Genomic DNA, 14,869 nt, shown 5'->3' on the forward strand with positions numbered 1-14,869 from the left:
TAGTGTGTCTTATATTTATCATTATAGTGTTGCTTTTTAAAAGAAATTTACAGGAGGCAGGTAAAGTAGTTTTGATTCGGACATTTACCGTGTCAAATTATTATTTTTTTTAAACAAAGGGGCATTACATGTAGTTAGTTGATTAAAGTGCGAGTGTAAACGTTTGCCATTTTGGATCACTGATACGAATTTACGACTCACGTGACGCAGGACAGTAGTTGGGGGCAAAATGTTCTGAGGACAGGGAATTTGCGCTCTCGTGTTTGGATCAGAAAAAGCTACCAATCACCGCTCGTCGTGGTTTATGAATTATGACATTATCCTCTTAGGCCCGTATTCTGGAGTAGGGTTTAAGTTAAACTCAGGTTTAAAGTTGTGTTTAAGTATGGATGGCCAGTTGTAATAACAGTATAGATATCATATTTCAGCTCATTTGGCTCTCAAATCATTCATGATTATCTAGGAAGTATAAATAGATGATTTTTTTCACCATCGATGAATCAGGAAAGAGCAGAGTAAACATAAGAAACGTACAACTTAATAAAAAAATTTGATACTTTTGGCTTTCCATACTTAAACCACAACTTTAAACCTGAGTTTAAGTTAAACCCGACTTCAGAATACGAGCCTTAGAGTTTTTCCTTTGTGAGATGGCGCTCTCTTAAAACCCGCGTATAGCTTGAATGTCTGCACGAAATATTCCACTAGAAAGTGTATTTAAAAGTAAAGTCAACCCTGGCCAGAAAAAAAGTTAATTTAAATCAATATAGAAACATCAAAAAAGCATTACACTGAAAATGTCATCAAAATCAGATGTAAAATAAGAAATGAAGTGAAAATTGTTAGTGTCATATAACTTTCCGATTTTACATCCGATTTGGATGAAACTTTCAGTGTTATGTTTTTTTAAATTTTATTAAAATCAACTTTTTCATGACATGCATACCTCGTTCCGTTCTGTGGCAGGACGAGGTAGTGTTCTATGTAAACCAGAGTATACAATGTGATGCAGGACAGGTTTTAAAAGAAGGTGTCATATTTTTACAATGCGATCGGTTGCTAGGACGAATGGCTTGTCATTATACCCCGATGATAATTGAAAGGATGGAATTATAAATCGTGTTTTAGACAAAGGAAACATTGGCCTGCGATTGTAAATACGACGATTCAAACTCAACAAAATCTAGTTAAACAGAGTGTATTTAGTAGTATTGAACAGGGGCCAGTTTCATAAAACTTTTCATAATAATAAATTTGTTATAACTGTTTAAAGCTACTGAAATCCTTTAATTTGATTGGCTGATAGTAAATTCATTATTGACATTGTGCATTTGTTATTATAAAAAGTCATCATGATGGAACGGGTCCCATCAGGTCCTGGTTAATAATAGGGAGTTTTCGCCCCAGGATGCAGAACACTTTTAAGAACATAGAAAATACATCGTCAAATGCCCTTTAATGACAAAGAGCAATCAAAATGTCTTTGTCGAAATTGGTCAATCAAAAGAGCAGTTTGTCCATGGACGCCGGACAAGCGACATGCTTCCAATGTTTCGTCAGCTCCGTAACTTTAGGAGGAAACCGCTGTTCTAATCCACCAATACTCGACATCCTCTGTACATTGTAAATTTGACGGGCATTCTCAATACATCCACTGTGTTCTTGGGTTCGTCCTGCGTCGCGATGCAAAACTCCCCGTTGACAATTCAACAGAAAATGATGATCTGTTATCCATGTCGTAGTAAGAATGCTGTCGAAATCTTTCAATATGAATGTTGCGTGACATTATCGTGGTGATGCATACAATTTCATTTATATAATAACGTGGACTTGTAAATGCTGTTGATATTAAATATTGACATTTTGATAGCTTAAAGTGGTTGGATGTGCGTTTTCGTCTCATTTGTCCGGGGAGAGGGGTTGGGAGGGGGGGGGGGGGTGTTCAAGAGAAGGGAACAGGATGAAAGGGATTTAAAGGGCGGGAGGGATGTGGGATATAGAGTCAGAGGGATTAAAGATTAGGGTAAGTGGGACAGGAAGAAGAAGGGGGGGGGGTATGGGGTAAGATATGGAGGGAAAAATGAATAGAGAGGCGGGTAAAGGGAGGATACTATGGAGAAAGGGAGAGGGAAGAGACAGAGAGGGGGTACACGTTTGTGTGCTTAGAGTGAAAGGGGGGATCGTGACAGAGCAGAGGAAAAGGGAGTGTGTGTGTGTGTGTGTGTGGGGGGGGGGTATTGAAGAGTCAGAGTACTTAGGATATGTTGAAAACCTCGTTCAATGATATCAGTACCCATTCACTGATCAATTCATTTTTTTTATTCCATTTCCATTCAAAACATAATACAAAGTAATATAAAGTAATACAAATCAAATACAAGTTTACAGACGAGTATTCTTACTTCGTAAAACAAAACAAAAAACAGTATAACATTTAGCATTTTGGAAATGATGGGGTCCACTAAACAAAGCAAAGCTTGTAAAGTGATGGGTCCCCTTGGAAATGAAAAAAAAATACAATCGACTTATTCATTTATGCGTTTATATATGCGTTTTTGTTAAGTTTTGTCTTTCCCTCTTATTACCCGCCTTTCCCCTCTCTGTCTCACAATTCCTCAAACTCATCTCTATTTTGTATTTTTTCCTTCATACCCCTCCCCTCTCTCTAATGTTTTCACCCCCTCCCCTCTCTATCGCTTTATGTTGAGTTCTTAGACGCATTCTCTCCGCTCTATACACACAGCTACCTACGTACTGGCGCAAATCCTAGCGGTGAACCTTTTGTTCAGGGGGTGGGGGGGGGGGGGCCGGGATCTATTATTTCATCCCCTCCTTGAATAGTGTGACGTCACAGATTTAGGCCAGCGCACACAGCCTCGATCTCTTTCCTTTCAAGTCTGTCTCTTTCCCGGGGGGGCCACTTACATTGACGAGTGGATACCATGCGCGACCAAAAAAACACGTAAAAAGGATGTCCTTTTCACGATAGGACACGTTACGTACGTAACGTGATAAGGGTGTCAAAAACACGAAAATAATGAAAAAAGGGTATCTATTTCACTAGGAAAATTACGTGTTTAGGGTCGAATTTGCGGGGATGATAAAACAAAATTAAATGTTTTTATAAAGGATGGCCTTTTTGCCCCAACACTACGTGTTTAGAGTCCTATTTGCGCGAGGTGTAGAATGTGGGGTCGTAGTAAACCAAATAAGGCAAAGCCGACGACCGAAGGACCCCGTAACAATAAAACGTTCCTGTACTTGTTTAGGGGTTCATTTCAGGGAATATTTGCCAAGAGTATCGTTTTGTTTCCAATACTTGTTAAGGGTAGGGTTTCACACGCCAATACTTGTTAATATGGAAATTACGTGTTTAGGGTGCTTTTCGAGATCCCATGGTCGCGCATGGTATCCACTCGTGAATGGAAGTGGCCCCCCCGGGGTCTCTTTCAATCTTTCAGTCCATTGTATCTATTCGTCTTTTTCCTCTCATAACTTGCCCCTCTCTCTCTTTCCTCTCCCCCTCTCACTTTATGTGAAGTTCTCTCTTACATAATCTCTCTTGCTCTGTACATTTCCTTGCATACATTCGTAATTCCGAAACTTCATTATTCCGAAGGTTCGTTATTCCGAAGGTTCGTTATTCCGAAGCTTCGTTATTCCGAAGGTTCGTATTTCCCGAAGGTTCGTAATTCTGAAGGTTTGTTAGTCTGAAAACGAAATGAGGTTCAAAATTCCGAAGGTTCGTTATCCCGAAAACGAAGTGAGGTTCGTTAATTCGAAAACGAAGTGAGGTTCGTAAATCCGAAATGATCAACGAACCTTATTTCGTTTTCGGAATATCGAACCTTCGGAATAACGAACCTTCCGAATAACGCCACAAATGTTAGGATTAATGAACCCTTTTACATTTTCGGATTAACGAACATGGAGGTATAGGCAATTCACGTGTTTTGGAATTACGAACCTTTGGAATTATGAAGTGTAACCCATTTCCTTCCCATCTCTCTCTCTCTCTCTTGTTTTATCTTGCACTTATTTTCCTTCTCTTTCTCAAAGTTGGCCTTCATGCATTTTTTTTCCACCAACAAGACCCAGCTTACTCTTTTCAGTACTCATTTAAAACAACACCTTTTCCAATCAAACAAAATCACACGAGGAAGCATTAAAAGATGGGGGAATTGAAGTGGGGGTAATTATTTGGCCCTCTACGCCTGTCATTACAAAGTTAACTTACTACATGATAATAATGATATAGGCATATTTACCCAGGGTAATAATAATAATAATGCTCAATTCTTGTATAGCGCATCACACATAGCATAGCATGTCCCTATGCGCTTAAAGAAGAAATAGTGAAAGGTAAGAATAAAGTAATCAAGATATTTAGATTGGATCATTAGTTCAAAGTTGGTATTTTATGCATTGAAAAGATATGTTTTGAGGGATCTCCTGAATGTACATAAATCACTTTGATATCTCATTGAATTAGGTAAAGCATTCCAGAGGACAGCGGAGGCATGAGTAAAAGCACGCTCACCATATGACTTTGTAAAGACAGAGGGAACAACAAATAATGCTTTTGAGCTTGATCTAAGATTTCGGGATGGCTGGTAATATGATACTAAATCGAGTAAATAGGACGGGGCAATTTTATAAAAACAGTTGTGTGCAAAAACTAGAAGCTTGAATACAATCCGGGAACGGACAGGGAGCCAATGTAATTCTCTGAGAACTGGAGTAATTGCTTCATACTTGCATGTTCGTGTTACTATTCTCGCAGGGTAGCCACTTCACTTTCGAAAACTGTTCTACCAGCAGGCCTTGCTATCATTATTACCCCGGCTTTAGCTGAGCTGCCTAGGCCCTCAAGAATTCAAGGAATTTCTTCCTACCGGGTACCCATTCACCTCACCTGGGTTGGGTGCAGCACAATGTGGATGAGTTTCTTGCTGAAGGAAATTACGCCATGGCTGGGATTCGAACCCACGACCCTCTGTGTCAAAGTCAGAAGACTAGTCCACTGGGCCACAACGCTCCATTGTAAACATGTAAACACAAAAAGTTACACCCAAAACAAATACGAGGTCTACAGTTGTATATTACAGATGCTTTTATTTATTTTCAAGAAAAAAACAAACAAAACAAGGTACATGAAATAGGACGGAAAATGCACTCATATCATACAAAATTTTTCAAAAATATGCAGATAAACACGATAATTATCGACAGACTTTTCTGAATACATAGATTCTGTATAGATTTGTTCTTTGAATTTCAAATATAATACATTTCTGAGTAATTCCAATGAATCGTAAAATATACAAATATTCATATTATTTCTAATATACAGCTCTACAAGTAAAATCATGGAATGCATAGAAAAAAAGTGATATTAAATTTGATCAAGGTGTATACAACAATCAAACACAAATTGGAAGAATTTAAAAAAAAAGTTCATTACACATAGAGGGGAGCGTTTCATGAAACAATAAGTCTTTGCTTTTCACTGACTGTTGTTATAAGCTACCAAAATGCTTGTTCCTGATTGGCTAAGAGCAAATTTGTCAGTGAAACCGACCATTTGTTTCACAAAACACTCGACAGAATACAACATTTCCTTCAATGTTCGGCACACAGAAAAGGAATAGATTGAATTCAAATACAACTTCATTTCATTCTCCTTTCCACATCGCCATACATAGATAAACATACTTGGAAGTAAATATGGTGGTTTTCTTTTCGTTTCATCTCCAAATAACGACAGAACATCGCACAAGTGATACACAAATCATTTGAAATCATAAAAAGAATATAGTAAATTTGAAAGACAATGTATAAATTATTCATTTGTTATTGTAAAATGCAGTGGAATTAACATTCAAGGTGATTGATTTATATCCAATGTTTGGCCAATTTGGTCAGTTCAAGGTGATTTTTCATTTTCTGGAAATTGTTCCTTGCAGAGAGATTACTTTGCGAATTAGATCAGATCTCATCTTTAATAAGACACATGATTCATATTACATTAATTATATTAAATGAGGTGATTCTCTTATTGCTTCTGAGTATCAGACATGATTAAATCGATCAATATTGAAATATGAATTCCGATCAACACTGATTAATTACAGAATAGAATATAAGTGCATATTTGAGCTGTGAATTTGTGACATTATTTTATCATAAATGATCCCATGATAACAATTGATACTGGGCTATTATTTCACATTTTCTTTAATCTCCATTTGAATAAATGAACAAGTACATACATGAGCTTTGCATCTGTCATATGATTGTATTTCATCTAAATGATCCCATAATGACATTTAATATTGCTAAATTATTACTTAATAAATCATTAAAATTATTGAACAACAATTTTAGACTTGGTACAGGTACATGTACATCTCAACAATTTGATTTTATGATTGGACATCCATGATTGGATGAGTTAATACAAAAATTACATCCCCCTTTTTTTTCTGAACTAAAAACTGATAACAAACTCTGGACGGAAATATCAGGGCATCAGATGAAAAGCTAAAAATAAACTAACCAAACCAAGATTAAATATAAATACCTGACCATCTATGCCAGCCACAGCAATTTTCCCTCACAACTTATACTTCATGGCATAAATATTTCAAAAGAATTTGACTAGCTGAGCGTGTGGGCACTAGAGCGAAATTTCTCAACAGCTGTTTAAAAGTCATAAATTCTGTGAGCAGATAATCTCCATACTTTTTTGAATAGGTGGGAAATGCAAAGAAGAAAATTTCACAATATCGTCTTACTCTACATGCATTCAATATCACACACACGCATACCAGGTACTAACTGACTAAAAAAAATCGATATATTTCTAACAAAATGAGTCTGCAAATGTGCTACAATAATTTTACATGTAGATCTGTTGAGAAGTTTTCTCATTCTTTCTTTTATTCGACAAAACTGTTTTGCAAATACCAAGAAATAATATAACTACAGATTGGTGCATCATTCTCCAATGTGAATAACGGTTCTCTACCACTTATTCTATTTGACACAAACACAAACATATTTTTCACCTAACTCTTCATAAAGTTTTTAAAGAAGATATAAATATGAGTCTATTTTTTAACAAACTGCACAAAATTTTCACTACAAACACACACAAAATATCTACATATAAAATATATACTAAGTTGATATCATTATATTCTTTGCACAAATGATTTAAATATATACAAATCTCACATAGCTGTGTTCTTTTGTGAAAATATTAATTACTAGGTATATCCTTTGTTCTTTGTGATAAATAAAGATAATCTGGACGTCACAGTATCACACAAACGGTAAAAAAGGACGGGAGATATACAGGAATGAATGGTATACACATTTAAAAAGGCACCAAGAGACGTTGATCAATGGAAATACAAAATTTGGTCAATAGGTATTATTTCAATCAAATACTTAATCATTGATCGAACATACAAATTAGGATCATGATCCATAATTCATAATTCACCATGTGAATTAGAATATATGTGCTGAAAAAAGTATGTACATGTGTGAGTTTTGTAGAGACAATTGTTTTCACACACTGGTGAATGAAACATCAGGAAAAAACTAGTAACATCAAAATTATGATGTATTATAAATGCCATAATCTTTTTGTCAAATAGGACTGGCACTTTGAAGTACAAAAATGCAATTGATTTTGTGGTAAAAAAAATAAGGCTTTCATCAAGTTAAGGTGAATGCAGACAGGAGACAAATATCTGCAAATATTGTTGAAGTCAAATACAATGCAGTGTTCTCTATCTTCCTGGATAATGAAAACATTCAACACTGAATTGTAAGATGTTTTTAAGTGATGATTAACTATCAATAAGAGCAATTGAGAAGCGATGATTAGAGAAAGTTCATCAAGCAACAAAGCCTGCGGGCCCCGCTGGAGGGTAGCGCCGTTGACTCAATTACGAAGCTGCTTCCTTCTCCTTGCGTTTCTTCGCAAGCTCCGCCTCCACCTGATCGATCTTCTTCGTCAGGTTGGTGATCTTCATGTCCAGCGCCGACGCCTGCATGCGGAGGACGTCCGCAGCCTTCTCGCCTTCGCTGGCTGCCTGGGGGCCTTCCTCGGCTCGCTTGATGCCTTCCCGGGCGGCCTGGAGATCCAGCATCGTCTTGGCCAGCTGGCTGTTGAGTTGGTCTAGGTGAGTGTTGGTCTGATTGATCTGTAAGTCGATGAGCTCACGTTGGCTCTTCAGACTCGATGTTCCCGTGATTTGGATGGTAGGTCTGGAAAATGGATAAAAGAGAGTCACCACCTTGTTAACATTTGCTTAAAGGACAAGTCCACCCTAACAAAAACATGATTTGAATAAAAAGAGAAAAATTCAACAAACATAACACTGAAAATTTAATCAAAATCGGATGTGAAATAAGAAAGTTATGGAACATCACTCACTCACTATTTCTTTTGTATTTTATTATTTGAAATATGAAATATTTTTATTTTCTCGTCATTGTCATGTGAAATGAAGTTTAATTCCTCCCTGAACACGTGGAATTCCAGTTTTTTGAACATTTTGTGCTTCAGGCAAATAAGTCCTAGTCGTCAAATTCGTAAAAATTGAAATATTGTATAATTCAAACAATAAAAAACAAAATAAATAGTGAGTGACATCATCGAATCTCTCATTTGGATGCAACTGGCTCGTTCACATAACTACTTTGTTAAAAACAAGCGAGACTTTGAAATATCATAACTTTCTTATTTTACATCCGATTTTGGATGAAATTTTCAGCATTGTGCTTGTCTGATTTTTCTCTATTGATTCAAATCAACATTTTTCTGAGGTGGAGGTGACCTTTAATCATCATACGATTTATTAGTCTGTGATCTTTGTGGGGCATCGTAGGTGGCTATGGGCTACGTTTTTTTTGTTTACATTATTCACAGCCTCTGTATGATTACACAAGTTAGGCATCATGGAAAGTTGTGGCCCGGAGGATTAGTCTTCGGACTTTGAAACAGAGGGTCGTGGGTTAGAATCCCAGCCATGGCATAATTTCCTTCAGCAAGAAACTGATCCAGTGTGCTGCACTCAACCCAGGTGAGGTAAATGGGTACCGGTAGGAAGTAATTCATTGAAAAGCTGTGTGCGCTATGTATGAACGCCTAGCTTAGCCGGGTAATAAAGGAGCGCCTTGAGCACCTAACAAGGTGGATATGTGCGCAATACAAATACCCCTATATTATTATCATTATCATAGAGGGCGAAAGAAAAATCCATACAGAGACTGTACATTTATCATACCGTGAGTACAATGCCCCTTGCTCTGAAGCCGGTGTTGGTATTGACCTCGGGAAATATAACACATTTCCAGCAGTATGTGTCAATACCAACCCCAGCTTTATGTCAAGTACATGGATAGTGTTTTGACTGGCAGACTTCAACACCATACTTGTAATAATAATAATAATAATAGCGGCATATTTACCCAGGGTAGCCACTTCAGTTCCGAAAACTGTTCTCCCAGCGGGCCCTGTTATTATTACCCCGGCTTTCACCTACTATATCATACACTACAGCTTCTAGTGCTTACCTCCTCCCATCGTCTTCTTGTGTCTTAATAACTCTGAATTTCTTGCGTATCAACGAATCCAGCCACTCGAAATGAAGCAAGTGTTGGTATTGACCTCAGAATATATGACAAATTTCCATCAGTTTGTGTCAATACCTATACCAGCTTCATTTAAAAGTTGTGACTAAAAGCTTCCCACATAGTAACTGAAATCACCAATTATATCACAGACTAAAGCTTCTGGTGTTTACCTTCTCCCATCGTCTCCTTGCGTCTTGGTCCCTCTGAGTTCTTTGAGTCTCGTCTCGACAAAGTCTGAGGTTGATTTGAACCCTCCGTGTGTCACCATGTATTCCCTCAGCCTTGCCTTGGAAGACTCCTCCTGCTCCTCGGTGATGCGCTCCTTGATGTTCTGCATCATAGCAACAAGATATTTACATTTATTGATTGAGATATATAGGTTCAATGAGTTTTTACCCATTAACTACTGAATGCTGGTGTTCCCAAAGGTTGTGTAATGGGACCTACCCTATTCCACCAGGAAATGGGTGAATCTGGTGACAACTGAATCCTGCGATTCCAAAGGAGTGATGTCAAAGGACACAGTGCATATCTTGCTTCTCATGTATCATGAAGAATACAAATTGGACAAAGGGGAACTTGAGATGTTGTTTGATGAGAGGAAAATCTATGTTCGACGGAGTAGCGCAATGAACCCAATATTTGAGGGGGGCCAGACATGGTGTATGGGGAACATTTCTATAAAGCTGCTATCAAGCGAAGCAAGCTAGCAAACTGTTGACATTTTAACTACAAAAATCGAATTTTCCATGATATATTTTCACATTAATTTCAGAAACTAATATCCTACATCACACCTCTTCCTTTCATTTTTCTCTCTCTTTTTGTTTGTGAAAAATTCAGGGGGTCAACGCCTCCCCCCCTCCACCCTAAGCCCTCCATCTGTACGCCTGTGTTTCAAACGGAGAAAAGTGGATTCATAACTTTGGATAACTACTTTCAAATAAGTTTCATATAAACGATATCAGACAAAAATAGATGGAGAACATATGCTATAAGTAAACAAACATCTTCAATAAAAAAAAATTGACATTGAAATATTCACCTCCTTTGTGAAGTCATCCTTGTCGGTGTGCTTGACCCTGGTATCAATGAGCTCTGTGACGACAGCAGCCTTCTCGTTGCCTCCCTTGCCCTGTTTGAGCAGTGCCTCCAGAGGGCGCTTTCCTTTAGGCATCATGCCTCCTACGAGAGCCCGGGCACCCTGGGTGATCTTGGCCCGGGAGAAGAACATGTCTTGGCAAATCATTTTCATTCCCTGTGAGAAAGGCACAAACAAACAGTTCAAAAAAATGAAAAGCAATTTGAGTGTTTGTTCTTTTATAATCATGTCCTGCTTGATTATATTACCTTGTATATTCTGTGTGGGGGTGAGAAAAGAAAACCATTATTGGGTTCTCTTCTTCAAGAACAAAAGAATTTCTTGGGGTGGATTTCATTATGCTTTATCACAAAGACACCAAACTGTAACTTCAGCTTGTAAATGTTCCTTTCTTTTAAAAAGTTAATAAGTTGGTTTATACTTTCAAGTGAAATGGAATGACCGTATATTACTTGACATCAGGACAGTCAGTCCTCATATTGATTACAATGTAAATAGCACATAATATTCGGAATATATAACAGAAATTGTGTAACCAATGCCCCATGAACATAAAATGACAGAAATAACTATCTAAACACAATGCAAAATAATTACTAGCACATCAATGATGTGGAGCTCATCCGGCATCTCGCAACACAATATAACACAATTTTAATTTCAGCCCAGTTGACACTGTAGCGAATTATATTGGTGACATAAATTGAGGATATAGAATTGAAATTGATGAAGAAATGACATAGAAGCATTTTTTGTGATCTATGAATAAATTTCATATGAATTAAGTATTAATTATTATCTAGTCAAAATTTCTTAACTCTGTGTAGAACCTTGGTGAACCTAATGTAGCTCTCAGATGGAACAAAAATAACCAAAATCAATTCAATATATGAATAAATAGCAGATTCAATGAGTTTCAAAATTCTATGTTTAAATTTTGTATCACCACCTCGAGCTATCATATAAAGCAAACAAAACTGAAATTGATCAACAAATGAAGAAGAAAAAACATTTTTGTGATTTATGAATAAATTTTTCATAAATTAGAATAATCTTCCAGACAAAATTTCAATATGTTTTTGAACAAGTTTGGTGAACCTCATGCAGCTCTACCACATGGAAGAAAAAATCAAAATCTGTCAACAAATAATTATAACTCTTATTATCCCAGGGTAACTTCTTCAGCTATATCTGATTTAGATCAGGCCCTGCATTACAATTTTTTTTCATATTACCTTTCTCATTTTTCTTGTCTGGTCAAAGACCGGATAAGGAAGAAAGTCTGACTGGCTTGCGACTGGGTGAGGGGAGATGTGACGTCACAGCGCTTGTCAGCTTAAGCGTCGCAGACCGGTCAGAGACAAGTCGCAAGGAAAATCGAAAGGATTTGACATCTCAAATCCTTATGACTTGATCGCAAGCTCAATCCAACCTCCAGCCAATCAGACAGCAGAGTTGCATAACGTGTATTATGATAAACAACGCGCATACGCAGTATTAAGCGCAAATTCTCAGATGCTATGCCAAAAAGAAAAAAGCGCATGCGTGAGTCGCAGATTGGATCGCAAGGTGTCGAGGCTTATGACTGCCTTGCAATTCATCTCCCCTCACTCAGTCGCAAGCCAGTCGGCGACCGGTCGGGTCGTAAGGTGTGCGGTGGCTTTAAGTCTTTGGTACGACTCAGACAGGGATTGAACCCACGTCTTCCTGTTCATGGGACACATACTCTACCACTGAGCCACCAAGCCTGGGCCCCGTCTTACAAAGAGTTAGGATTGATCCAATCAATCGTAACTCTATGGAAATGTAACAGTGTCATATTTTTTTCTCCAGGAAATTTGCTCAATGTCCTTTGTAAACAAAGGAAAAAAAACAAATTGTCAAGAAATCAATGACTTCATGGATATACATGTACATTCATATCTCGACATATTTTGAACAAACATGCATTTCATATGTTGACTTTGCTTGCTTTTCATAGTTGCGATTGATTGGATCAATTGCAACTCTTTGTAAGATGGGCCCAGATAACTACAGCTTTATGACATCATACCTTGAAGAATTCTCTTAGGAAATATGGGTTGGTGTCGTCCGTGAGGTCGTTGACCTTGATATGAGCCAGACAATGCACGATGACCATCACAAACTCTCCGACAGAATCCAGCCTCTCGTGACGCACGAACAAGATCTTCTTAGCGTGCTGGTAGAAGAATGAGTGCCTGAACATGTTGCGTTTGTAGTCGTTCTGCGGAAGCGACGACGCCAGGAGAAGCGTCACCTCGGGCATGCGTAGCGTCAGGCGGAGGAGGCGAGTGACGAAGACTCCGAAGCGGTAGACGACGAATTGGCTCGGTGAGATGCTGTCGATGTCTAGAGGGGTGATTTCACTACCCAGAATCCATTGCGCATCCTTCAGGTCGATGAATGCATCATTAATAGCACCTGGTTGAAGATAGAGATAAAGAAGAAATTAAGCTTTAGTCCTGAACTTGACTTATTGAAGACAGAGGAAATAACATTTTATTTACCATTAGTTATAGGACTGGGCTCCGTCTTACAAAGAATTGCAATTGATCCAATCACAAACATGGAAAGCCAGCAACGTAAACATCTAAAATGCATATTTTCAAAAATTTTCTAGATGTGATGTATATTCACACATCCATCTTTTTCAAACAAATTCTGTGCGTTTCTCTTTGTTACAAGACATTTGTGTAAAATTTTCCGTAAAAAAGAAAATATCATCGATGGATCTCCTAAATTTATGGGAAGCCAAATATGTGCAAATTTTGTTTATATTGTAGGTTACTTATGTATACTGTGCTCTTTCCTGGTGAAGACAACCATCTTATTCATCCTTCATAAACAGTTGATCTGATACACTGAAACTCTACTGTTAGAGATCTATGCCACTATTGGCTTTCCATAGTAAAACCACAACTTTAGACCTGACTCAAAATTAAGCCCTGAATTCATAACAAGGGCCTATATGTTTAAAGAACCATGACTGACCTTTGACACCGTCCTTGAATCCTAGGGTATCCTTGAGCATCTCCTCAATCTCTTTTAGATCAGTGAAAAACGGTGAAGCCATGAGAGCAGAGTACATGGCCTGGTTGACACCCTCGGGGAGATCAGGCTTCTCGTTCAACCCGTCCTCTATCCTCTGAGCCCAGTCGCCAGGGGTCTCGGGACGCCAGGCGTTTACGCTGTTCTGGTTCAGCTCGGACGCACCTAGGGAAGTAAAGAATTGAGGCAATCTATCATTGTTAAGTGATAATGTCACCAGGTGTCTCAGGATGCTAAGCGCTTATGCTATTCTGGTTAAGCTCAGACGCACCTAGGGAAGTAAAGAAATGAGGCAATCTATCATTGTTAAGTGATAATGTCATCAGGGGTCTCAGGATGCTAAGCGCCTATGCTATTCTGGTTAAGCTCAGACGCACCTAGGGAAGTAAAGAAATGAGGCAATCTATCATTGTTAAGTGATAATGTCATCAGGGGTCTCAGGATGCTGAGCGTTTATGCTATTCTGGTTCAGCTCGGACACACCTGGGGAAGTAAAAAAATGAGGCAATCTATCATTGTTAACCCTAAAAAGACTGGGGGGGGGCTGATTCAGCCCCCCCTCAACATTTTTCGCGATAAATCTGCCGCGCAAAATTTTTTGACCGCGTCGCTCGTTGACTTTTTACTTTCATGTCTCGCGCAACTTTTGAGACCAAAATTGTGACCCCCGGGTAAGCGGTTCGGAAATTACGCAACATTTCGTAAGTGCATGCAGACCCAAAATTACTCAAAAACGTGAATTTGTGTACAAATCCAATGCAAATAGTGTTTTTAGCCAAAATTCATAGATGTATCATTATTTTTCCTTTTACTGCTTAAAATCAATTAATTTTATCTTTTTTATGGTCAAAATGAAGTCCCCGACAATTTCCGTTGAAAAAACAATAAAAAACAAAGAAATACATAAGAAATTTAGAAAACAATAGAATACATAAGAAAATAAATGTGATGTTGAAATTTTTTTAAAATAAATTTGATCAGGTGCCTATCTAGAGTATGTGAAACAAAAATTAGCATTTCAGGGGCATTATTTTATTAATTAGA

General features: G+C 37.9%; 1 protein-coding gene across 1 annotated transcript in view; it reads right to left on the reverse strand.

Moving 5' to 3' along the window:
* Positions 1-5,090: 5,090 nt before the first annotated feature.
* Positions 5,091-14,869, reverse strand: part of LOC121420643 — a 166,570-nt gene continuing 156,791 nt past the window's right edge. The window contains exons 143-147 of the mRNA XM_041615306.1: positions 13,769-13,990; positions 12,810-13,198; positions 10,700-10,912; positions 9,825-9,985; positions 5,091-8,283 (exon numbers count right to left, since the gene is read on the reverse strand). Of these exons, the coding sequence (XP_041471240.1) occupies positions 7,962-8,283; positions 9,825-9,985; positions 10,700-10,912; positions 12,810-13,198; positions 13,769-13,990 (1,307 nt within the window). The 3' untranslated portion in view covers positions 5,091-7,961. The remainder of the gene's footprint in view (positions 8,284-9,824; positions 9,986-10,699; positions 10,913-12,809; positions 13,199-13,768; positions 13,991-14,869) is intronic.

Source organism: Lytechinus variegatus, chromosome 8 (genome assembly GCF_018143015.1).
Source record: "Lytechinus variegatus isolate NC3 chromosome 8, Lvar_3.0, whole genome shotgun sequence".
In the NCBI taxonomy this organism is placed as follows: Eukaryota; Metazoa; Echinodermata; class Echinoidea; order Temnopleuroida; family Toxopneustidae; genus Lytechinus; species Lytechinus variegatus.